Source organism: Cuculus canorus, chromosome 18 (assembly GCF_017976375.1).
Source record: "Cuculus canorus isolate bCucCan1 chromosome 18, bCucCan1.pri, whole genome shotgun sequence".
NCBI classification, from domain to species: Eukaryota; Metazoa; Chordata; class Aves; order Cuculiformes; family Cuculidae; genus Cuculus; species Cuculus canorus.
In genome coordinates, this window is record NC_071418.1 from 8,732,482 (window position 1) to 8,758,126 (window position 25,645).

Below are 25,645 nucleotides of genomic sequence, written 5' to 3' on the forward strand. Positions count from 1 at the left end.
GAGCAGTCAGAATGGACCCGTTGGGGCTGCCCTCCGCTCTGCACGGCTCTCCAGGCTCTTCTCAGCTGCTAGTGAAATCCTTGGATAAATGCCGCAGCCTGGTCTTTGGAGGAGGTGATAGGGATGATGGGGGGTCATCCCTATATCGAGCAGAGAGGTCCTGGGCGTTTGTTCCAGTGGAAATTGCTCCTGCAGCACACAAACCACGTGAGGATGCGGGCTGGAGGGAGGCAGACTCAGAGTGGAGGAAGGCTCTTCCTGGGAGGAGCAGTTGCCCAGGGGAGGAAAAGGGTGATGCTTCTCATGGATGCTCCATGGCCCACTTTAACTGTTCAGGGACTGTCCATGCCAACCACCAGCTTCAGGATCCATAGTGAGTCCTGGGATGGGCGAGCTGGTGAAAACCCAACAGCGACTCAGGGTCTTGGACTGTCCAAGCTGCAGCTGGAGCTGAGCTTGGCCCAGGGATGAGGGTGAAAGTGGAGCTGGTCCTGAGTATGGTGCCATCATCAAGCTAGGCAGGGTTCCATCTCGCAGACCTCTGGAATGCAGCGTATGGACTGTATTGGAGGTGGCCTACGCCAGGGAAGGGGACAGGACACCCTATGGGGCAGAGGTCCTGCCTGTGCAGATGCTGGAGCTGGTTCTGCTTCCCAGGGCAGGGATCCCTCTGGAGCGAAGGGTGCCTGAGGTGGCACTGAGGGCAGCGGTGGAGGAGAAGGAGGGTGGCTGGACATCTGGAGGGTGAACACAACACTGTGGGCTGTGATGGAGCAGATGGGACCTCCAGCACCTGCTGAGCCTGTAGTGGCTGCAAGTGCTGGGCAGGGGTGTGGGGCAGCAAGGAGAGCAGAGGGGCAGCAAGGAGGGGGAGAAGAAAGGAGAGGGCAGGGCAGCAAGGAGGGGGGCAGCAAGGACGGGAGTGGGGTGAAAAGGAGGGGTGCAGGGCAGCAAGAAGGGGAGAGGGACAACAAGGAAGGGGGCAGCAAGGAGAGGAGAGGAGCAGCAAGAAGTTGGACCACAAGGAGGGGAGACGGGCAGCAAGGGGGGGGCGATGGAGAGGGGGGCAGAAAGGAGGGGAGTGGGGTGACAAGGAGGGGTGCAGGGTAGCAAGGAATGGTGCGAGGGGGCAAGGAGGGGAGCGGGGCAACAAGGAGAGGAGCAGCAAGGAGGGGAGCAGAGTGGGGCAGAGGCAGCCAGGCAGCAAGGAGGGGTTAGCAAGGAGGGGAGAGGGGCAGCAAAGAAAGGGGCAGCAAGGAGGAGGGCAGCATAAAGAGGGGCGGCAAGGAGGGGCTAAGCAAAGAGAGGCTAAGCAAAGAGTGGGCAGCAAGGAGGGGGGGCAGAAAGGAAGGGAGAGGGGCAGCAAAGAGGGGGCAGAAAGGAGGGGGGCAGAAAGCAGGGGAGAGGGGCAGCAAAGAGGGGGCAGAAAGGAGGGGGGAGGGGCAGCAAAGAGGGGGCAGAAAGGAGGGGAGGGGGCAGCAAAGAGGGGGCAGAAAGGAGGGGGGAGGGGCAGCAAAGAGGGGGCAGAAAGGAGGGGAGGGGGCAGCAAAGAGGGGGCAGAAAGGTGAGGAGAGGGGCAGCAAAGAGGGGCAGCAAGGAGGGGGACAGAAAGGAAGGGGGCAGCAAGGAAGGTGAGGGTGCAGGCAAGGAGAGGGCCGCAGGTCAGGGGCAGCCGGCGGCTCGGGAAGGTGCGGGGCTCGCAGGGGGAGGCGGCGCGGGAGCGCGGTGCCCCCTAGGGCCGATCCGGGTCTGCTGCAGCGCTGGGACCCGCGGCTCGGGGGGGGCTCCGGGCGGGGGAGGGGGGGGCGCTCTGGAGCAGAGGGAGGGCTCCGCATCCATCGCCCCGCAGCCGGGGGGGGCGGAGGGGGAGGCAGTGAGACCATCCAGCAGAGCTACATCCCTGCGCCGTGCATCCCTGCATCCCTGTGTTCTGCATTCCTGTGCTGTGCATCCCCGCATCCCCGTGTTCTGCATCCCTGCGCCGTGCATTTCTGCATCCCCGTGTTCTGCAACCCTGCGCTCTGCATCCCCGCATCCCCGTGTTCTGCATCCCTGCGCTGTGCATCCCCGCATCCCCGTGTTCTGCATCCCTGCGCTGTGCATCTCTGCATCCCCGTGTTCTGCAACCCTGCGCTGTGCATCCCCGCATCCCCGTGTTCTGCATCCCTGCGCTGTGCATCCCCGCATCCCTGCGCCGTGCATCTCTGCATCCCCGTGTTCTGCAACCCTGCGCTGTGCATCCCCGCATCCCCGTGTTCTGCATCCCTGCGCTGTGCATCCCCGCATCCCCGTGTTCTGCATCCCTGCGCTGTGCATCCCTGCATCCCCGTGTTCTGCATCCCTGCGATGCGCATCCCCACATCCCAGTGTTCTGCATCCCTGCACCGTGCATCTCTGCATCCCCGTGTTCTGCATCCCTGCGCTGTGCATCCCCGCATCCTCTCATTGTGCATCGACGTGAGCCGGCAATGTGCTCTCGCAGCCCAGAAGGCCAACCATGTCCTGGGCTGCATCAAGAGAAGTGTGGCCAGGGAGGGGATTCTGCCCCTCTGTTCCTCTCTTGTGACACCTCATCTGGAGTATTGTGTCCAGTTCTGGAATCCTCAATATAGGAAGGACGTGGAGCTGTTGGAATGGGTCCAGAGGAGGCTACAAAGATGATCAGAGGATTGGAGCACCTCCCATATGAGGACAGGCTGACAGATTGGGGTTTATTCAGCCTGGAAATGAGAAGGCTCTGAGAAGACCTTATAGTGACCTTCCAGTACCTGAAAGGGGCTACAAGAAAGCTGGAGAGGGGCTGTTCATAAAGGCTTGTGGTGACAGGACAAGGATGAATGGGTATCAACTTGAGAGGGCAGATTTAGACTGGATATAAGGAAGAATTTCTTCACCATGAGAGTGGTGAGACACTGGCCCAGGTTGCCCAGAGAAGCTGTGGCTGCCCCATCCCTGGAGGGGTTCAAGGCCAGGTTGGGTGAACATTGGGCAGCCTGATCCAGTGGAAGGTGTCCCTGCCCATGGCAGAGGGGTTGGAACTGGATGAGCTTTAAGGTCCCTTCCAACCCAAACTATTCTATGATTCTGTGCTCCCCATGCTGTGCGTCCCTGCAGCCCCACGCTCCGCATCCCCTCTGCAGCACTGGCAGCTCCTGTCCATCTTCCCAGGCCATGCACAGCCAAGGAAGGGAGAGAAGGCTGGACTGGGGTCTGGTCTGTAGGAGGAGATGGAGGTCACCTCCTCACTGTGTGTCCTTGGAAGGCGATGGGGCAGCAGGTGGAGAGGTCTCAGTGCCCAGAGTTTGTCGTGGCCCTTGCAACGCAGATCTTGGAGAAAGCTCCATGAGCACAGACAGGGCTTTCTTGACTCTTGGTATTTGAGCTGAGGGTTCATAAGTCAGGTCTTCAAACCGTGTCCCCAACTGCATGCAGCTTGCTTCCTAGAAGCATGCTGGTGATGACAGTGCTGTGGCTGGACATCAGTCTGGTTCACAACACCCTGTTGTGACACGAAGTCTTCTGCCTATCCTTGGGCAGATCAGGCCATCTCCCTGCCCATGCAGCTAGGAGGCGTCTCCATGCTGCCTCTAGCTCTCCTTTGGTCTCGGGAGCAGACTGAGCCTTACCTGCTATCTCAAACTTGGTCCTGAAGTGCCTGTCAGGCTGGTTTCAGTCTGGTGAGGCTTAGTCTTGGGGCTGGAGGCTCTTAACATTGACACAGTTCTGGCTCTGCTCAGTGTGATCAGACCCAGAACAATCCTTGGTGGGATAACACCAGCCTCCTGGGTCATACATTAATGAGTACAGACATGTCTTGAGAAGAGAAAAGCAAAATACGGCAATAAATCCTCCTAAATCATGGGCTGTTTTCTGTATGCTTGCAATTTGCCACCTCCTTCAGCTGTAAAGGGAAAAACTAGTGAAGGAAAGGCTGGATCAGTGCACATGGAGCCCCAGAGCTGCCCAGGAGTGATGGATCATAGAATGAATCATAGAATGGTTTGGGTTGGAAGAGACCTTAAAGATCATCCAGTCCTAACCCCATGTTGCAGGCAGGGACACCTCCTGCTGGATCATCCAACCTGGCCTTGAACCCTTCCAGGGATGGGGCAGCCACCACTGCTCTGGGCAACCTGGGCCAAGGTCTCTCCACTCTCACAGGAAAACATTTCTTCCTAAGATCTCATCTCAATCTCCCCTCTTTCAGTCAAAAACCATTGCTCCTCGTCCTGTCCCTGCACTCCCTGATCCAGAGTTCCTCCCCAGCTTTCCTGGAGTGCCTTTCAGTACTGGAAGCTGCTCTAAGGTCTCCCAGCAGCCTTCTCCAGGCTGAACAAGCCCGATTCTCTCAGCCTGTCCTCATACAGGAGGTGCTCCAGCCCTTGAATCATCTTCGTAGTCCTCCTCTGTGCCTTTTCAACAGCTCCGTATCCTTTTTATATTGGGGACTGGACAGCAAGGGGCTGGAGGAGGAGGAGGAGAGTCCTGTGAGGCTGAAGCTGAGGCTGCCTGCACGCCTTGCCTATGTGGTGGTGTATTTCCAGATGTTTGGGTTTCCTTAACATTAATTCTACAGCAAACTTCCTGGTCTCAACCCAGTTTCTGCTCTCTGTCCCTCCAAAGGCTTGTCCTCTCCGCTGCAGTCATTGGCGTTCACTTCAGCCCCAGCTTCGTGAAGTTTTGACGTGGAAAAGCAGAGAGTGCGGAGCATTTCCCAGTGCACCCCTTTGGGTTAATGCCTGTGACTGTGATACGCAACATGACAGAGTTGTTTCTCCAACGCTGCATGCTTTCCCCCCCTCCCCAGCCTTAAGCCATGCAGTTTGCTGTTCGTGGTAGATGGGAAAAGCCTCAATTTCTACATCTCAGCTGCCCTGTCTTCTGCTGCAGAAAGGGAAGCTGTTTGTATTCCTGCCCACTTCACTCACTTAAACCAGTGATGAATTCAGCTATATGATGCTGGCTGGGTTTTCGTGTGCCACGGACAAGACGATGAAGAGTAAATTATAAGGAGAAAGACCTTGTTCCTTCTGGAAACAACAGGAATTGATCTAATTTATAGTTTGACAGCCAGAACTGAAAATAATCTAGAGCCTCTGCAGTTGGGTGCAGAGTGCCTTCCTTTTATCGAAGGAGCAGATAGCAATATTCCCCAACAGGCGTGACTGGGAGAGGGAGGTTTGCTGCGGCAGGGGGTCTGGCATAGCCACACATCTGCTCTCCCAGCAGAAACAGGACCAGGAGGGCTGTGGGAGATCATAGATAAGAAACGTCAACTCTTTTTAATGAAGCCCCCAGGGTTACACCTTGCTGTCTGCTCCCTGTAATTATTCTAGATTCACTTATTTCTGTGGCCCAAGGGATTGGTTTCTCTTTCCCCATTAGGTGGCTGTAGTTGTGCTCATTTATTCCTGTCTCTTTGATGGTTTTCCTGGCTAAGATGGTCCCTGTGATGCCCTGTATCGCCTCTGTGAACATCTCCCCACTCCGCTGTCAAGTATTGCCATTATTTGTGGGTGAAAAAGGCTTTTTTTTTTCAGCAAAATGCCACTGATCTGAGGGATAAACCACTTGCAAGTTCACATCCTGGGGTAATCCTATCAACTACCTACGTTCAAATCTGATATTTATGGCAAAATCAGCATCGTTAAATGTATTCCTCCTCCTGGATTCCTTATATATCTGTTCTTGATTATTCTATGTTGTCAATAATGATGATTACTTTATCACTCAGAAACAGGAGGTAAAATCCACCACTGTGGGTCTGCAGACCCAGACTCAACAGATTTAAGAGAAATCCTTTGAGCTTTTGCTTTTGGTCCTGCATGTTGCAATGTCGAGCAAGAGGGAATCCTCTCTGAGTCCCTGCTGTCCCATTGCTCCATGCAAACCATTTTGCTTGGTCTGTGCAAACGCCCTGCTTGGCCCACAGCCACCTCAAGAGCTTCTTCATCATGATGGCTTCTGCACTGACCTGGGCAGACAGCACACACACTGGAGCATCACGACTGAAAAAGCCTCCTTCTGCAGCCAGAACAGCCTCAGCTCTTGGCTCTGACTCTGTATCCCACTCGGGAGACCGTACCTCAGTTCCTACCAGCTCTCCGCTGTGTCAGACCCCCCTCACCTGGATCATCCCTGCTGTACCTTCAGCTTGGACGGGATATTCCAGGCTCTCGTCTGTTTGGGATTTGATTTTGCTCAGTTTACCTAAGCTGAACTTGCCTCTGAGGTGGTGGTGGGGCAGGCAGGAGCGTGCCTGGCCCAAAGGGCGGCATGAAAAGGTGTCTGGGCAGCCTTGTCCTGGAGTTTCAGTGTCCAAGGTAACGCTCTGTCCTGCAGGGAAGTCCCTCAGGCTGTTGGCGAGATGCTTCTGACCATGGGTTTCGCTGCTGAGCTACAGTCCTGCCCCACGCTGGGCCAGGTTTTGAAGCACCTTCAGGGCAAAGGTTGGGGCCAGAACATGCTCTGCAATGCTACACCAATTCCGTACAGAGGCCGTACACACCGAACGCCAGACACAGACTCTGGCAGCGCCTCTTGTCTCCCAGTGCCTCCTCCAGGGTGACATCTTCATCCCTGCACAGCCACGAGCAGGCTCTTGAGTGGCAAAACTCCTGGTGCCTCTGAGAGAACATCTCGTTCGAGAGCAGGACATCATGGTTATTGCTTTGCCTCAAGGTCTTCTCTTTTTTTCACTTCTTATCTTGGCCAGACTAATTATCTTTACAAGGAACAAATTGTACAAGAAGCCTGAGCGGGACAGTGACCCACCTGAACTCTTCACACTGCCCTGTGCCGTCTTCAATCCGCATGGAAACCTGCTTGTCTAATAACACTCCAGGCTACAGGAGATAAAGGATAATCAGGATAACATACAGTCTCTGCATTAGCAAACAAATCGAAGCATCAGTATCACCTGGGGGAAGTCCCAGGGATGCTCCTTTGTCAGTCTGTCAGGATATTACATTTAAATCTCTTTTAGGATGTTATCGCTTTGGCTGAATTCGTTAACCAAACTCTGCATTATTGTGTGTTATTTAAGTATTAATGGACCAGACAGGGAGCATTTCCTCGCAATCCTCAGGCAGCACTGATCTTATAATCACTCTCCAAGCTGGGGCTGATTACTGCATGTGATCTTCACAAGCTGGAAAGTTGAAGCATTCCAGGGAAATTAGACCGCAATTTAGCAGTTATTATCAAAGGGCCAGGAGATGTGTTCCAGCAAACCCACTTGCTCCCAGAGCAGAACTCTGCTTCGCCCCCCTCCCTGGTCTCACAGGGGTTCCGACTGACTGGGGCTTCCCAGAGCACTGACAGTCGCTTGGAGGCAGCTCAGATCAGGAGGACACCGGGACAGGCCACAGCTTCTACAGAGCAGACAGAGACAAGGAGGACCAAACGAACACACAGATAAGAAGCTGCAAACCAGCTTGGCCTCTCCCTGCTCAGGAGGCAGGTTTGCATCTCTGTAGCCTCAATTGGAGCGCAGAGCAAGCCCTCTGCCCCTCAGCAGGCACCTCTGATGGATGCTGCTCCTTGTCCCAGCAGTGTGGAACAGCAGCGAGCTCCCGACACCCTCCGCAGCCACCGCTCAGGAGCATCGTCACACTGCCTGGCATGGACTTGAGCCCTGCTCCAGAGCAGGACCTCCTGCGCACAAAGAAACCTTGAAGGGCAAAAGCCATTTTCAATCTGTCCTTGTAGTGCTACATAAGGAATTCTGAGAAATCATAGAATCATAGAATACTATGGGATGGAAGGGACCTTAAAGATCTTTTAGTTCCAACTCCCCTGAGGGGGGTTACAGGAAAGTTGGGGAGGGACTGTTTACAAAGGTTTGTAGTGATAGGACATGGGGCAATGGGTATAAACTGGAGAGGGAAAGATTTAGACCAGGTATAAGCAGGAATTTCTTCACTGACAGGGTGGTGAGACACTGGCCCAGGTTGCTCAGGGAAGCTGTGGCTGCCCCATCCCTGGAGGTGTTCAAGGCCAGGTTGGATGGGGTCTTGTGCAGCCTGAGCCAGTGGGAGGTGTCCCTGCCCATGGCAGGGGGTGGAACTGGATGGGCTTTGAGATCCCTTCCAACCATGCAGGGATGTTATCTGCAGCATTCACGACTCTCTGCAATTCCTGGTCCTCATTATAGCCCAGGCAAAGCTCACTGCTGCTGCACCCCAACAGACCACAGCCATTATTCCGGAGGACTTTGAGAAGTGAAGGATGGCTTTAATATCCAGGTTTTCTTAGACAGAAAGCTATCACAAACTTTTACAAGGTCATGCTGAAAATCTGAAGCCAAGATCTTTCCCTTCTTAATCAAACACTCTGTCTGTCAGACAGAAGACAGTTTTCCAAGGAAATCTGAATCACAGCAAGAAGGTTGTTGGCAAAACGCGCGAGTCATTTGCTTTAAAAGTACTACAGGGACTAAACTCTGGGATGCCCCCACTTCACCGACAAATCCACCAAGCTTAACCCAAAAAAAATGACCAAATCTGTAGAATAAAAGATGTTTCCTCCTGCATCATGAACCAGTCTGTGCAATTTCACCCCAATATGTGAGCTGCCCAGACAACATTGCAGCAGGAAAGACAGGGGACAGTTGCATGCTTTTGTTAGCATGGACCCCATACTGGATTCAGAGTTTTTTATTTACTGCTTGTGAAATCCAACAGGCAGTTTTGTCACTTTATAGTGTCTTAGTGAGGTCACAGCTCTAAATCCTGGACTGCATACACAAAACCTACCCAGCAAATCTGGACAAAATTGCCAGGATTCATTAATATAAGTAAAATATCACACATCATCTTATTTCATCAGCTAAAGAAACATTGGCTGGAAATCCCATGCCAGCTGGCCAGAACCCTAAAAATGCTTTCGGGCTCTGAAAGGTGTAAAAAATAATTCACTAAGCACCAAAAAAAAATAAAAAAAAGGCATTTCTGTATGTCCTATTTATTCACTTGAGCAGAACATCACTGACACGGAGGAAACATTGCAGTAGGGGGCAGGGATGCACAAACAGAGCATCCACCTTTAGGAAACTTTAACTTCTACCTGGAATCAATTTAAGATCTAAACTGATGTTTCCTTTTGTAGCTACAGGGAGCAAAGCCAAACGCCGTGAGTGTAGGACTGTAACGTGTAAAACGTGCGTGAACAGAGTTTACCATTTGGTGGAACAAACCCTTTATTTCATCCAGAAGTAGGGAAAACCAGGGAAAACGACCATGCTAATGTGAGCTATTGTGAAGAGATGGGAGTCAGAAAGCAGCGAGACCGGTGAGTTATAGATTTGAAAATGAGACTGACTGAATAGCTGTAAACAACCATAGAAAGATCTGGAGGTTTGGACAGGTCCCCAGTCAAAAGTGCTTGCTTGGATCACTGGAAAAGAAAGGGAAGAGCATTGGCACTAAGAATAAAGCAAGTGTTTGGAAAGCAAAGTACTTGGAAAGATAAGGTTTGCCTTTGGAAGTAAGGAAGAAAAGGGATATTGATGATTAGGATTGTTTACGTTGGGTTCCAGTAAAATTTACTGGTTCTTTTTGAAGCAAATAGAACGCCTGAGAGAACTCAGAGTGGGTTTAGAGAACTTAAAAATAAACTGAGCTGTGGCCTGGATGGGCTGGTGTTTGTAAACAGGCCCTGAACAAGGCTCGTGTGGAAGGGGAGCTTGTAAACAATGGGGAAACAGTGAAAAGGAGACTGGAGATCACAGTCTGGGATTGGAGGGACCTTGCGAGCCTCCTGCTCTTACCATAACTGCCAGTCAAAATAAGACTTTTTAAGACTCTTATTAGTTTTAGAAAGCAGGCATTCTTCAGTGTGTGCGATTGGCTTGTCCGAAGGCACATACACCCAGGTTCCAGTACGGGAGCTTTTTATCTTCTCATTACGTCCAGATGTATCTTATTTCTCAGAAAGACTTTACATAGTCACACTATTCCTCCACACACCAGCATACTCATCACACTTGACATTTCTACTCTCTCCGGGGGCATTCAGGAATTGGTTCCAAGTATCTTTTTGTCAAAGTGGTCTGTTGAGCATGCGTGGTTAAGCTGAGGTTGTGCACCATGAACCCTCTTCAAGATTGGTCTCCCTCAGAGGGCAGATTCTGGGTTTCCAGTCACAAATTACTCCTTTCTTTTGATTTACACACCTCCAGCATATAAGAACGCACATTACTCTAAGCAATCATTATTATATATGCATACAAATCTGTGCAAGCTATCACTGCTCACAGCTGGCTCAGCTCCCTGGCACTCAGAGCTTTATCCAGCTCGGCCCTGGCTGCTGCCGAGGACACGGACCATATAGCCCTGCTGGGTACTGACCCAGCGCTTCATTATCCTCCTAGTAGGCTTTCCTTCCTGGTCCAGTGGGAGGTGTCCCAGCCCATGGAAGGGGTGCTGGGACTGGATGGGCTTTAAGGTGTTTTCCAACCCAAACCACTCCATGATTCTATGATTCCGCTGGCTGCCACTTCCCACTGAGCCACCTCCTGCTCCACCACCGCCTCCTTTCACGTTCTGCAGAGCCACCAGGCCCCAACAGACCCCCTCAACCATGGCTCGTCCTGTCCTGTCCTGTCCTGTCCTGTCCTGTCCTCTCCCATATTGTCCTGTCTTCTCCCGTTCTGTCCTGTCTCACTTTGTCCTGTCCCACCCTCTCCTGTCCCATTGCGTCCCACCCTGTCCTGTCCTCTCCTGTCTTGTTCTCTCCTGTCCCATCTTGTCCTGCCCTGCCCTCTCCTGTCCCACTGCATCCTGTCCTGTTCTGTCCTCTCCTGTCCCACCTTGTCCGGTCCCATCTTGTCCTGTTCCAGCCCATCTTGTCCTGTCCTCTCCTCTCCCGTCCTGCCTTGCCCTCTTCTGCCCCACTGGGTCCTGTCCCATCTTCTCCTGTTCTGCCCCATCTCGCCCCATCCCCGTCCCCATCCCTGTCCCTGTCCAACCCCGCAGGTCGCAGCCCCCCCACGTGCTTCCGGGCCCCTCCAGGCCCCGCCCCTCGGAGGAAGAGCTGCATGGAGCGCTTTCCAATTGGCTCAATGCAGTCACTTGAGAGCGGCCGATTGGCCGAGACGGCGCTTTATGGGCGGACCTCCTGGGGAGGGTTCTCCCTTCTGATTGGCTGTCTGGCGTCACGTGGCGAGACTGCCTGGAGGCGCCGATTGGCGGGAGTGACGACATGGAGTGGGCGGATTCTACGTTCTGATTGGTTGTCCTCTGTCACGTGACGAGGAGGCCGGCGAGGCTCCGGCGCGCCGATTGGTGTGCGTTGTGTGCGGGGGCGGACCTTGCTCGCTGACTGGCTGTCCTGCGTCACGTGACAGGCCGTCGGGGAGGCGCGCGGATGTGGGCGGTGGCGCGGGCGCTGCTTGGCCCGGCGCGGCGGCGGGCGGCAGGGAGGGCTATGGCGGAGCCCGCGGCCTCCTCAGCCTCCTCCGCGGCGCATCGGAGGCCTAAGGACGTGCCGAGACACCTGTGGGCCCGCGAGCGGCGGCGCAGCGCGGGCACGGGCCTGGTGGGGCCCAACACCGTCTACGTGCAGGTGGTGGCGGCCGGGAGCCGCGACGCGGGCGCCGCCGTTTACGTCTTCTCCGAGTTCAACCGGTGAGTGCGGGGCCGGCGCTGGGGCCGGGGCGCCTCGTCCGGGCCCGCCGTGACACCCTTCCCCCACTCCTTTCCCCTCAGGTATCTCTTCAACTGCGGCGAGGGCACGCAGCGCGCCATGCAGGAGCACAAGTGAGTGGGGACAGCCGGGGGAGGGAGCGGCCCCGGGGCGGCCTCGGCCCCGCTCACCCGCGTCTCGCCCCGCAGGCTGAAGATCTCCCACCTGGACAGCATTTTTCTCAGCCGGGTGGCCTGGGCTAACGTCGGGGGGCTGCCAGGTGAGGGGAGGGGCTGCCAGGTGAATGTGTGGGGTATGGGGGCTGCCAGGTGAGTGGGTGGGTGGATGGAAGGGCTTCTGGGTGAGTGGGTGGATGGGGAGAGCTGCCACAGGAGTAGGGGGGGTTGCTGGCGGGTGAGTGTGTGTGCATATGTGGGGCTGGCGGGCGAGGGTGCATGTGTGGGGCTGGCGCGTGAGTAAAAGCCCCAAGAAAGGAGAGGATTAACAATCTTTTCAGGTAACTATTGAGGTTGACCTTGACTATCAAAATATGTAGATATTTATTTATCTGCAGAGGCAAGTGGTTTGTTGAAACTGCCCCAAAGTCAAGGCAAAATAGAATTTGGATTAGAGTTCAGTTCTGGCCTTCATAGAGAGCTCCAGCACCGGTGGGCACTGAGAGGGATTGTCCCTGTGTCACCTCCCAAGTGTTAGTGGGGTTGTGATAAAGCTATTTCTCTGCTTTCTTTTAGGTATGATTCTCACGTTAAAGGCTATAGGGCTTCAGAGATGTGTTTTCCTGGGGCCACCGAAGCTGGTAAGCGTGGGGTGCTTGCAGAAGGGAGAGCGAGCCCTCCCTGCGTTAAATCTTACTTTGGAACTGAGAGAGCTGGTATCAAAGGAGTGAACTGTGCGGGTGTTAAATGCTGGTTTGAGTTGAGGCCACTCTAAAGGTTCTGCCAGTAGGGCTGCTATTAAAAAGCGAATCTCATCAGTTATGCACAGGATTCCATCAGGCTTCTGCTCCTTAAAACTGTCTTGTCAATTAGTGTTCTGGTAAATCCTGTTTTGGAAAAGGGTGTCCTTTTTTTTTTCTGTCTGTTCCCTCCCCATTTTCCTTAAATAGAAACTTGGTCTCTGATTTTGCACATAGTGCAATCTTTGCCAGCCTAATGCCATTCCTGGGCTGAAAAGCTCCAATCCTCAGCATTGTTTTATTTCCTTGCAATATCTGCATACTGATGGAAGGGATGGGGAGAATGGTTCTTTATTTTCCTTTCGCTCTCTGGATGAGTAATGCCCACCGGAGCCAGGACACCTGTCCTGTGCTTTCTGGCCACTGGAAGTCACTGCAGCTCCTGAAAGGGGTGCTTGGAATTGCACTGCCTGGGCGTGGCCCCCTGATATGCTGTCTCTTTTCCAGCAAAACTACTTGAAAGCCATCCGACTCTTTCCCGGGCCCCTGAAAAGGATGGATTTAGGTATGTGGGTCAATGATGTAGTTTTGTTTCAGCTGCAGGCGAGGTTGCATTGAACAGTGACAACTGCAGAATAAACTCCTCTGGTTTAGATCCACTCAAAGAAAGGTTTAAACATTTGTTTTGATCTGATACGCTGTTCAACTCTTATCGCAAGGAAGAAAAACTGTTTCCAGCTCTGTTTCCAATAGGCAACTGCCAGGCTGTCTGACCTAGTGAGGATTTGGCTTTAAAGCATGGTGAAGACAACTTGCTTATTGTGGCATCATGGGCTACTGTTGTGGATGATGGGCTTTTGAGAACTTTAATTATTCATTGATCTTTGCAGCCGGGCAGAGGAAGGAAAGGGGGACATTCTGCAGGATTTGCTTAAGAAAGAAAGCCAATATTTTTCTGATTTAAATTCTTGTAGAGTGTGAATCTTTTCTTCTGAAATTGTTGACGCCTGTTTCTGATCTCTTTTTCAGCTGTGCAATTGCACACGGAGCCTGAGTATAAGGATGAGACAATGACAGTCCACCAAATACCTCTTTTAGGTGAGCATGTGATGTCATCATCAGACAGAGAAGCACCTGTTCAGTAACCACACTTACCATGGTTAAAGGACTGGCTTCTGTTTGCAAGCCTGAGCAAGGAGAGTTGAATTAGTTTGCATGTTTTTCTTGGGAGAAGAATCTTGTTCAAAGAAACAAGACTTGCTGAATCAGAGCATTGGTTTGTTCCTTTAGGTGTGGGTGTTTGGAATAACATGTGAAACGTCGATGGATTTGGCTTTCTTAGCCAATGGAGTTTTCTTACTCATGGAAACTGATAACGTACAGGCTCAGACTTGATAGAGTTTAGCAGTTTTGAGAGAAACTGAAGGACTTGGATGCTGAAATTTTGGACTGGAGTGTGCAAACACAAGTCAGACAGGGGAAGGAGCTCTATTCTGGCAGAGTTTAAACATGACTGTCGTGGAAGAGGGAATGCTGCTTGTGTTTTTCTCGTCTCTTTTGACTAAGCGATTTTTGTCTGATTTCATTGGATTTGGGACAGGAAAACCTCTAACTGCTGAAAGTACACCACCTCAGAGTCCTGGAGCATCAACCCAAGATGGAAATAGCCCTAAAGGTGACACAGGGCCTGGATCCCCAAGAGCTGCACAGCGAAACTTGGAGGAGAGCAAGGAAAAAGAAAATCTCAAGAAAACAGGTGAAAAAAGTGGAATGACCTTTAATGAACTCCAGTGAAGTAACACCTAATTAAGGATATATATTTGTCCTCCAAGCTCTCTGGAAGTGAGGTCTGTAGAGAAGCTCAGCTGAAGGATTGTGTGGAGCAGAATGAGTTCTGGTACTTTGGAGGCTGACACAGAAGTATTAAGGCCTAGAAATTTGATGTGGTTCCTCCTTTGGGATAAGATTAGTCCCTGTAGTAGTTGCCCCTGTCTGGAGTGTGTGCTCCAGCCTTTGTAATTTAATTGTGAATGGGTATTGGAGTTGATTATTTTTCACTCCTGGACTTTGCTTTGCATTCTGGTGACTGAAACGGTGGGCTCTGCCCACAGGTGCTTATAACATTCTGCTGCTGGGCTCCAAGTTGGCTGAATGATGTTCCTGTTAATACTTAAGCAAACACTGATACGTCTTAAGGAAAATGATCATCAGTGATGATTCTCAGTGGTCTTGATTTTTATTTCTTTTTTACAGGTGACAAACAGAAGAGTGCAAACAGGCAGCCCGAGGTGGTGATGGCTTTCCTTTGTAAAGTAAGCTTGAACACAAGGATCTCTAAATCAGTGTAGAATAGATTATTTTGCTTGGAAGAGACTTGCACCAATCATCTGGACCAACTGCCTGACCGCTTCAGGGCTGACCAAAAGTCAAAGCGGGTTATTAAGGGCATTGTCAAAACGCATCTCAAATACTGACAGGCGTGGGGCATCGCCCACCTCTCTAGGAAGCCTGTTCCAGGGCTTGACCACCTCCTTGGTAAAGAAATGCCTCCTATTGTCATTAGGACACTTAGTCTTGCTAAATATGTTTATTTGGCTGTGGCGTTTTCAAGCAGGACTGTGAAGCTGTTTTGTGATTCTACTTTTCAGAGTAACTGTAGTGTGAGTAAGAATGTGTAAAAACTAGAGCCATTTTTTCAGATGGGCTCTTTATAGAGCAGCCAGTTAGGAGTGCGCAGATTCCATTTGCTTAATACTTACAGGAGGGAAGTATGCCCTGCTCACCTCTCTAAAGAACAGAGCAAGAAGCAGGAACATGATCTTGAACTGAAAAGAAAAAAATTCCCTTGACTTCTGGGCAAACACTCAAAATTGGATGCATTTGTATCTTGTTTCCTGGCCCTCTTTATCTGACTGATAATTGTGTTTTATTTAACTCTTCAGATTCACCCAAAGAAGGGGAAATTCCTGGCAGCTAAAGCACAGGAGATGGGCCTGCCAGTGTGAGTACAGGACCTGAGCCCTGGGGATGGGGCAACACCAGGAATGCTGATGTTGGCAAGCTAAATATTTCTGTGGCCTGTTTTCAGGGGAACTCCTGCCATTCTTCCCATCATTACAGCTCTCAAAAATGGGGAGAGCATCACTTTTGAAGGCAGAGAGGTAAGATGTACCTGTGTTTTCTGCTGTGGCTTTCCTACCTCCCCCCTTTACGGGGCTCTTGGCATGACAGTCTTTTTATGCAGAATGCTTTACTTGTCAGTAGGTACTGGGACAAGAGATTGGTTGGGTTTTGGTTGGTTATTTTACACCCGTTTGTGAGTCAAGGGTAGGTGATGACTGTCTCCCTGTTTCCTGTGTTAAGAAGCTGGCATCAATTTTGCTGGTTTTGAGCTTTGAGTGGCTGCTTTTACTTGGTGACTAGTCCCTGTTCCAGCCTGGAGCTGTTGCGGGGGTGATTAGGGGAGTAGTATGCTGTGAAATGAATTAATTTGTGAGTGTGGTTGTCTGCTGTTTGTCAGAGCTGCTTCATCTCCCCTTCCCAAAGCTGATACAGGTCTAGGAGTGAACTAGTGGAGTTATTTTAAACCCGGGGTTTGTATGCCTGTGTAGCTATCGCTCCCTCCCTACTCTATTTGCACTTTTAAGACGAAAAGAAGTTTAGTGGTTCTTGTGTGCAGGATCTTAATCTCCTAAATGCTGCTTTGAAGTAAGGGGCAGAGCCAGCTCTGGCTGTGTCCCAAGTGATCTGGAAGTGAAGATTCTAACCTGGAAGATAAGATTGATGTATCTTTGTGTCCATAAGAGTTTCACAAAGCTTTTTTTCCTTAGGTATACTTTTGCTACCATCTGAATCTGCTGTGGGAACCTAGAAGTTGCTAGAATTCCCTTCCTTCTGTTAGTTTGTGCTTTGCTCTTAGACCAGGTTTGGGATTTGTTGTTGCACAGCAAAATGCAGACCTATGTAATGAGAACAGAAAGGGAACAAGAACTGTCATGGCTGAGTCTGCTGGGTGTTAAGAGCACTTGCATGGAGCTGCCTGCTGGTGTCTGGTGAGAGAACAGCTGCTGAAAGAGTGGGACTTAATGCTGCAAGAGGGCTGTGTATATTGATTGTGGACCTTTGTGTATCTGCCTGCAGCTCTTCCCCGAAGAACTCTGCACCCCGACTGATCCTGGCCCAGTGTTCATTGTGCTGGAGTGTCCTCACGAGGGCTTTGTGGATGCTGTCTGTGAAAATGAGACCTTCCGAAGGTAGTGGAGCTGGGTGACCTGGAGTCTTTGGGGAAAAACATTTGTGCTGAACTTCACCAAACAGAAGTTCTTGTTCTATTCTAAACATGTTGGTTCTTGTGGTTGGTGCTTTAAGCTGAAAGAGGGGAGATTGAGATGAGATCCTAGGAAGAAATGTTTTCCTGTGAGAGTGGTGAGACACTGGCCCAGGTTGCCCAGAGAATTCATGGCTGCCCCATCCCTGGAGGTGTTCAAGGCCAAGCTGGATGGGGCCTTGGAGCAACCTGTTCCATTGGGAGATGTCCCTGCCCATGGCAGGGGGTTGGAAATGGATGGGCTTTGTGGTCCTTTCCAGCCCAAACTGTTTTACGATTCTGTGAGCTATTTGGAGCTAGAGATGCGAGAGAGGGCTGTTGGTGGATCCTGAGCCTTTTGGGAAAGGCAGGTCTGTGCAGGACCCCTGGCGTTCTGTGACAGTGACAGGGCCTGTCTTCCCTTGGGGCCTTCAGACAAGGAAATGTGCACTGGTGTCTTGCTGGGGAGCAATATAGAGACTGCGCTTGCCTGTGGAGTGGAAGCCTGGACTGCAGAGGGTAGTGTACGGCTTGTGCAGAAGCATTTTGGGATTCTGAAAGGCTCTGCAGGTGATGTTGCTCTTTGAGGAGAGCAACTGCCCTGCGGGCAGGGTGGAAGTGCCCTCGGTGCAGAGCTTTTGCCCCCCCTACCCCTGCCTTGAGCTTCTGGGCCGTGCTATCAAGACCTGTGCTCTGCCTGCTTCATTGGGGGCATCTCTGGTGGCACCGAGAGGGAGAATGGAAGGGATGCCAAGGTGAGCAGGTATTCTTACTGTATTTGGGTGTGTCCTAGGTACCAGGAAGGGATTCCTGAAAGCAAGGTGGCCTTGGTTATTCACATGACTCCAGAGTCGGTGCTTCGAGACTGCCGATACCAGCAGTGGCTCGAAAGGTATGTGGTCTTCTGATTACTTAGTTTTGTGTCACTCTTGGAGCAGCATGTTCTTGGGGTGCAAGTGGTTTTCCCAGAGTAGAAATAGCTGTCGGCTGGCAGCAGGGGCTGGCTCAGATGGGGTGTTAGCTAATGGCTCACACGTGTATGTATGCCCAGCTCTAACATGGGGCTGAAGCTGTTGGGCATTTTATTGTCCTCTTACAGATTTGGACCTGGAACTCAGCACTTGGTGCTCAATGAGAGCTCCTCTGCAGTACACAACCCACGCAGCTACAAGATCCAAACTCAGCTGAACCTTATCCACCCTGAGATCTTCCCTCTGCTCACCACCTACCAGAGCAAGGTAGGCCGTGCCCTTCTTTGCTTGCATACCTCATGCCTCTGAGCAAAGACTGTGTTTAATGTCTCTGCTCTCCCTTTAGGAAGAAGAGGCCGTGTGTAGCGTGCCCATTGTGCGTGGAGAGTGCCTCTTGAAGTACCACTTTAGACCCCAACAGGAGTGGCAGAGGTCAGTGGGAATCTTTGCTTACAGGGTTTAGGTGTTGACTTAAAGCACTTTTTTCAGTGTTAGTGTGCTGAGGAAGGACAGTGTGAGGCATCTTTTGCAGATTCTTACTGGTAGCTGTGTTGTGGCAGCTGCCAAAGGGTGTGTCCCTGTTGGCATTGAACAAGGTGCAGGACACAGATGAGCAACCGCTGAAAACGCCACCTGGCCAGTGGTTCAGAATGTTGTTTCATAGAATCATGGAATGGTTTGGTTCAAAGGGACCATCCAGTTCCAACCTCCTGTCGTGGGCAGGGACAGCTCCCACTGGATCAAGTCATTCAAAGCCCCATCCAAGCTGGCCTCGAACACCTCCAGGGGTGGGGCAGCCACCCCTGCTCTGGGCAACTGTGCCACTGCCTCACCACCCTCACAGGAAAACATTTCTTCCTGATGTCTAACCTCAATCTCCCCTCATTTAGTGTTAAACCATTCCCTCTTGTCCTGTCCCTGCACTTCGTGATCAAGAGCCTCTCCCCAGCTTTCCTGGAGCCCTTTTTAGTACTGGAAGCTGCTCTAAGGTCTCCCTGGAGCCTTCTCCAGGCTGAACAGGCCCAACTCTCTCAGCCTGTCTTCAAATGGGAAGTTTCTGTCCCTTGCTCTTGTAGCCTCATGTGTTCCTCTGTCCTTTGCTTTGACCTGGTTTGCTGTGTGCCCGGCCGTGGCCATGGCGGGGAGAGACTTTTTGGGGAGCCTGGTGAAAGTCTTCTCAGGCTCTCTAGGTCTTCAGATGGTCTTAGAGTGAAAAGCTGCGGATGGTTAAACAGTTGCAGACCTCTCCACTGGTGCTTGCTTTGTGGGCACATAGGTGAAGCTTCTCAATGAAGACCTTGGGGGCAGGGGACCACATAGTGCAAGGGGATACCAGCTGTCGTGGCTCAAATTTCTGTCTCTCTTGGGCAGAATAGGAGGACCTAGATGCCAGGAAGAGTTTCATTTTATCTGCTTAAGATGTCTGAAGGCCTGTTGTACTGCACGTACTTTGATGCAGGACCAGGACACAGGTCCTTTATGCTTCTGGGCAGTTCCTGGAGACTTTTGGAGTGGTTATTCCTCTTCCAGGAGTCTCTGTGCTGCCTTGCAGTGCCCTCTAGTGTCTGGCAGCTCTGGATCTGGGCGGCGCAGGAGAGCATAGTGCTTTTCCAGGTGCTTCTCCAATCTGATGCAATGATTATTTCTGTGGTGTGACTCAGACCAACCAGACCTTTTTGGCACACACCACACTGATGGATGTATCTTCTCCACCATCTCAAAATGGAACTTGGAAGGAGCATTTGACCCGTTGTTGTAAGGCTGTTTTGGCACAGTAATTGGGCGCTTAGCTCTGAAAAGTGCTGTCTTTTAAGTTCCTACTCTGCCCTATCCTGTTGTTACAGAGATGCTGTGACTGTCTGTGATCACAATGCATTTGTAAGTGAAGCCTTGGATCTCCCTGACTTCCAAACTCGTGTGAAAGAGTGCAAAGAGAACATGCCTGCGGTACCAGGTAAGGATCAGCAGCTTTGTCTTGGATCAGTGTCATGGGAAATAGATCTTAGTGACCCACTGCTTTGGAGACCAGCTGTGAACATGCAGTTTTCCTGCTGCCTGAGAGGTGCTCTTAAGCTTTACTGTCTTACTTACAAATCTTTCTTCTCTGTTTTCCCCAGGAAATGTGGGTGCTTATCCTGAAATTGTATTCTTGGGAACAGGATCTGCAATTCCAATGAAAATCCGAAATGTCAGTTCCACGCTGGTAAATACCAGGTAAATCCCAATGTCATGTGTTCTGCTTGGAGAAACTCAGTGTTCTGGGAGGGTGTTGCCTAAGGGCTGTTCTGCCTAGTGTGTGGATCACACAGGGAGCGCCCTTATTGTGGAGTCTGTAGGACCTTGGTTTCAGATATCTGTGTCTCTGTAGGTGGGGAAGACTGGAAAGCCACCTATAAAGCCAAACATTTATTGTCTTCATTCATTTATTGTCTGGGCGTGAGACCAGAATGAGCTATGTGGGCAGAACAGCCATTCTGAAGCCTTGGTAGTAGGTCTGGAGTAGCATTGAGAGGTAGAGAGCGCAGAGAGCTCTTTGCCTTCCAACCGAAAAGATCGCCCTCCCTGAACAGGCCCCGGTCAGAGCTAATACAGTGGCTGCTAAGTGTCTTTGCTACTTGTCTTGCCAGCTCTACCCGCTCCCTGCTCTTGGATTGTGGGGAAGGAACGTTTGGACAGCTCTGTCGCCACTATGGAGAGCAAGTTGACCAAGTGCTGTGTAACATAGCAGCTGTGTTTGTGTCTCACATGCATACCGATCATCATTCGGTAGGTTGAGTATGTCGGAAGAAGGAGTTCTGTGCAGGCATGCTCTGCTTTTTGGGTTCAGAGGTAGCTGCAGCTGATGAATGTAGGCTGCCCAGATGTTAGGGCTGCACTTCCCCTCTGCATTCCACAGACGCTACTGAAACTGTTTCTAATCGCCCCTCCCTTCTTGTTAGGGGTCCCTGTGAACTTGCTGGGATCATGCAAAACTGAAAATTTTTTAGCAGTGTCCAACCCAGCTTTCTTCAGTGCTTTGCAATAAGCAGTCACAGAAGGACCAGTCGGGCTGTACTGGATGGGGCCTTATCAGGGCAGGCTGTTTGCTGGTCTGCTTTCCTGTGTCTGGAAACCACACTGGGTCTGAGATGCTGTGTAGAGACTTTCTGCTCTCCTTTTGCAAGCAGACATAGCAGCACTGGGCAGGGCTGAGGGGCTTGTGCTGTGGCTGCTGGCCACCAGTTTGGGGGCATAAGCATTAGAGCAGCTCAGCTGGCTGCAGTTATTGGACAAGCAGTAATCCTATGTTTCTGACGAGGTTTTCCAAAACATGTAGCTTGCTCAGCTGCGGTAGCACAGTTGCCATTTATGCCCCAGGTATTTCTGGCTACAGCTTGTTGTCTCTTTTATTCCCTTTACAGGGGTTGTTGAACATCCTGATGGAGAGACGGAGAGCTTTTGTAAGTAGTGGTGGTGTTTAACTGCTCCTGAACTTGCCTTGGAGTAATGCAGAAGCACTATTATTTCCCTAGGTATTTCTTCTCTCCATTTTGGTTTATACCTAGTGCTGATTTTTATCCCCTCTGTCTTTGTTTTTCCAGGCAGCCCTTGGTCAGGCTTTCAGCCCTCTGTTTCTGGTAGCACCTGAACAAATCATGCCTTGGCTACACGAGTACCACAACCACTGTGAAGAGATTCTTGGAGACATCAAGTGAGTGTGATATGTGGAGAAATGTCCTTGCTGGGTCCTTATTCGAGGCAAACTACTGTCATCCGTTCCCACAGCCCTTCGCTGAAGGCTCCTCTGACTCCTTCCACTGTGTGCAGGATTAGAATGTGCAGTTTGCAAAGGGGAGGGGAGGGTTTGTTACTCAATTGTGCTGTTTAAGAGACTTATCTGCAGGCTTTCCTTTTTCTTAGGAAAGGGGAGTTAGGCAAGTGAAAAAAACATGGTTGGATGAGTTACTGGGGCACTGGACAGTGAAAGCAAGGGGCAAAACGGACAGGGGTACAGAAATGTCTTGTCTGGAAGATGCTGGACTGAGGAAAGATAAGAGAAATTAGGCTGCTTAACAGTAAGATGGGGTTTCGCTTCATACCTGTCCTCAGTTGTCTCTTTTCTCCTCCCTCACAGAATGATTTCTTCCCAGTCTCTTGTGAAAGGCTGGGAGAACACCAAACTGAAAGCCAAATGGTTTGTCAGCTCTCTGTTGGAGAGCTATGACTTGGCTGAGGTAAGCTCGCGAACTGGTAGGGTCAGGTGCTGTGAGGGGCAGGAGGGGACCTGAGGTCTAACGCTTATATCCTTGTTCAGTTTCAGACTTGTGAAGTCCTGCACTGTAGAAACGCTTTTGCATGTTCAGTGGTCCACAAATCTGGCTGGAAGATAGTCTATTCTGGTGACACAATGCCCTGCACGGCTTTAGTACAAATGGGTAGGTGACAAAACCCTCTGCTTGAGGAATCTCTTGGAGCCAAGTCCTGAACAGCTAGTATCCAAAGTGGGCAGCCCCAACCTGTGATGTTTTACCTGCAAACATGGTGAGGGGCTAACGTGAGGAAATAAGCATTCCTGTAGGCAGTTGGTCTGGTCTGTATTCAGCTGAAGGTTGACTGTGTGATTATCTACACAGGAAAGAATGCTACCCTGCTGATCCATGAAGCAACGCTGGAAGATGGCATGGAAAAAGAAGCAATAGAGAAGACGCACAGGTGGGATGTGTTCTGCTGTCTGTCACTATTGGGAAGGTGAAAATGCAGAGCTGGGCTTTGTCCTTGGAACTGGTGATGAAGGACCCGAGTCATGTAGATGGTTCTGGTATGCGTAGAGCTCTTCAGCATTCAAAATGGTGTGTTGTGTGTTGCACCAGCTCTCTAAGTCTCTCACCTCCTCTGAATGTCCCCCAAAAGAAGACAGGGAAAGCTTTTTAAGTGGACAATAGTAACTCTACAAGTAGACTAGCTCAAAGGAAAGGTTGCCTGCTTGATTACACTTCAGGGCTAAGTTCAGGAGGTAGAAGAGTCGTTGTATCCCCAGCCAACCGCATGATTCAAACTGAGCACTGCAGCCAGTGATACTGAGTGCTGCCCCCAGCAGAAGTGGGGAGACCCGAGAGTGGCATCTCAGAACTGGACAGGGACGGATTTAGACTGGACATTAGGAAGAATTTCTTCACCATGAGAGTGGCGAGACACTGGAACAGGTTGCCAAGGTTAGTTGTGGCTGCCCCATGCCTGGAGGTGTTCAAGGCCAGGTTGGATGGGCCTTGAGCAGCCTGATTTAGTGGCATGTCCCTGCCCATGGCAGAGGGGTTGGAACTAGATGAGCTTTAAGATCCCTTCCGATCCTAACTATTCTATGATTCCATGATTCTGTAATTACACATGAGCTACAGTCCAAGTGAGCTGGGTTTGCTAGCACCCTGAGGACAAGTGATCGAATAAGCCCCTGTCCCCAGTGCGTGGAGCTCTTTAACTGGTGAACTCCATTTAATTACAGCTCATTTCCTGCACATTTGCAAGTTGAGAGATGTGCCACCGGTGCAGGTATTAGCAGAGGGAGAGGTGCCTGAGTGTGCTGGCAAAGAGCTGGTGCATCTTGTGTCCAGCGGTAGATGGTATCTAGTGTCGGTTGTTGGGGTGATGTGGCTGTGGATGCAAAGCAGCCTGCCCTGCCCTGATGGTGCGGCAGCGCTAGCCAGCTTGTATGTGACCAGGGTACATGGGGCCATGTTCCTCTTCCCTTTGCAGCACAACATCCCAGGCAATTCGGACTGGAATGCAAATGAATGCAGAGTTCATCATGCTCAATCATTTCAGTCAGAGATACGCCAAGATCCCACTGTTCAGTGAAGACTTCAGCGGGAAGGTTGGAATTGCATTCGATCATATGAGGGTGAGTTGAGAGCTTTGATCCAGACTGTAGGAAAGGTTTCAGTGTTATTTTGGGATAGCTGCCTATGAATAAAATTATCCACTTGTAATATATCAATACGGCATCTCCTGAGGGGTAATCTCTGAAGCATCTCCTTTTCCTGCTGGCAGCGGACATCACTAACAGGGGAGTGGCAGAGGGGGAGATGGGTGCTGGTGTCTTTTGAGAATAGAAGTCCACTCTTAACAGAGTAGATACTTGCCTCGTGTCATCTCTGTTCCGTGCAGCCTCCTCCCAGCTGAAACCCAAAGTTTGCTTCCATTCCTCCTCCTTTTTTTAATTGTTGTGCTGCAAAAGACATCCAGGATCCAAATGATGCTGCCATTGGATTGAGCACAGTGGTAGCATTGAGAATAGCTCACAAATCAATCAAAACTTGTGCGATGTCCACATCATTTCCTATAAATGTGAAAAATTTGTAAAGAGTTTGGCATATGGGATCTGTAGGGTTGAAAATAATGACAGTCCTGCTAGTGTGAATGCAGCTGAAAATAGTCAGTAAGGTTAGGGCTCTGCTGTGCTGGGGGCTGCACAGAGTCCAAGGCAGTGCCTTGCCATCGAATAAGCAAAAGACGTCAGGGTAGGAAGGAAGACAAAAAGAAACTCTCATGAAGGTGTTCCTGTGTCTGATGTGTTTTCAGGTACGTTTTGGTGACTTTCCAACCATCCCAAAGCTGATCCCGCCTCTGAAGGCTTTGTTTGCAGATGATATAGTAGAAATGGAGGAGCGGAAGGAAAAACGGGAGATGCGCCTTCTGAAGGAGGCTGCTATAGTCTTGGACAAACTGACTGGTGGGGAGAACAAGGAAGCACCATGCCACAAAAGGAAACAAGCCAAGAACCAACAGGAACTATCGAACAAAAAGCTCAAAACAGTCAACTGAAAGAAACAAGGCTTGCTCTGCTCTGCAAGAGATGCCATGCTCTCTACAGGCCTTGAGAGCGTGCGGTGCTGAGGGCTGCCCACGGACACCGTGGGAGAAGGGGGCTGGCCTCGGCGTCTGAGTTAGCTGGTCATCAGTGGACCTCCATGGGCGGAAGCAGCGTGAGTCCTTGTGCCGACAGTATCTGCCCATGCGGTTCCTGTTGCTGGGTCTTGCCAGTCTACATGTCAATTTTCCTTTAGGCAAAAGTTCTTCCCTCTGAACTGTTTTAATACTTGGTTTTATCCTAGAAGCTACTGATAGTGTTAACAGCAGCAGCTGTGACCTTTGCAAGATATCAGGTTTGAGAAGCTGTTGAGAGGCTGTGGGTTTGCCAGAACAGGTCTCAGGTCATGAAGAATGTATCAAGGTATCAGAACCCAGCTCCCAGGAGAAAATTCCACAGTAAAATGGGACCCAATTTATTTTTAGGTTAATTTAGGGATGCAAACGCTGCTGTTTTCCCATTTTATTATGGTTTTCTCAGCTGATTTTTTTTTTCCTTAAGATCAGTTTTCCAAACCCTTTATTTGGAATCTGAATAAACCACTCGGCATCTTACAGGAGGCTGTGTTTTGTCTAGGTTGCTAATGAGGGGAAGCAAGTACCTGAATCGCTCCAGAGAATGACCTCGGTTGGCTGTTTCTGCATTACAGCATCGGTATAAAGCCAAGATCTTGCCCTGGTGCTGGAGCCTCAGGCCTGTTCTGGTTGTGTTTCATGCCAGCAAAATCATCTCTGCCTCTGCTACCCTGCAGCCTGGAGCTTTGCTTCGGGTAGTTCAGGCTGGTAACGACTGGTAGGGGCTTTTGAATGGCCCCAGAACAGACAGCGGAGTGTTTCTTTGAGCAGATCCCAGTCCTGGATGCCAGGGACAGGAAAGCTGACAAAGCAGGCTGATGTGAGAAAGGTTAAGAGGAAGATTCAAGGCTTTCTGTGGGTCGGCTTCGCTACTTCCCCTGAGCAGCAAGTGCCTGTGTATGGAAGGAG

The 25,645-nt window shown here is 50.8% G+C and overlaps 1 protein-coding gene across 1 annotated transcript; it reads left to right on the forward strand.

Annotated features, from left to right (window-relative positions):
- The first annotated feature begins 11,356 nt into the window (after positions 1–11,356).
- ELAC2 (elaC ribonuclease Z 2) lies at positions 11,357–25,232 on the forward strand. The gene is made up of 23 exons (XM_054083571.1): positions 11,357–11,627; positions 11,709–11,905; positions 12,378–12,442; positions 13,049–13,106; positions 13,571–13,639; positions 14,142–14,297; positions 14,795–14,853; positions 15,484–15,542; positions 15,630–15,702; positions 16,682–16,794; positions 17,641–17,739; positions 17,947–18,085; positions 18,165–18,250; positions 19,663–19,772; positions 19,936–20,032; positions 20,446–20,584; positions 21,220–21,258; positions 21,400–21,509; positions 21,933–22,032; positions 22,113–22,233; positions 22,432–22,510; positions 23,549–23,693; positions 24,374–25,232. The coding sequence occupies exons 3-23, from the start codon at positions 12,380–12,382 to the stop codon at positions 24,614–24,616; spliced, it is 2,157 nt and encodes a 718-aa protein (XP_053939546.1). The 5' UTR covers positions 11,357–11,627; positions 11,709–11,905; positions 12,378–12,379; the 3' UTR covers positions 24,617–25,232.
- Positions 25,233–25,645: the final 413 nt, after the last annotated feature.

Excerpts from the sequence above, each read along its gene's own strand:
- ELAC2 (XM_054083571.1), top strand. The coding sequence starts at position 12,380 with ATGATTCTCACGTTAAAGGCTATAGGGCTTCAGAGATGTGTTTTCCTG. Across the intron at positions 18,086-18,164 it reads TCACCACCTACCAGAGCAAG|GAAGAAGAGGCCGTGTGTAG; the intron begins GTAGGCCGTGCC and ends CTCTCCCTTTAG. Across the intron at positions 19,773-19,935 it reads GAACATGCCTGCGGTACCAG|GAAATGTGGGTGCTTATCCT; the intron begins GTAAGGATCAGC and ends TGTTTTCCCCAG.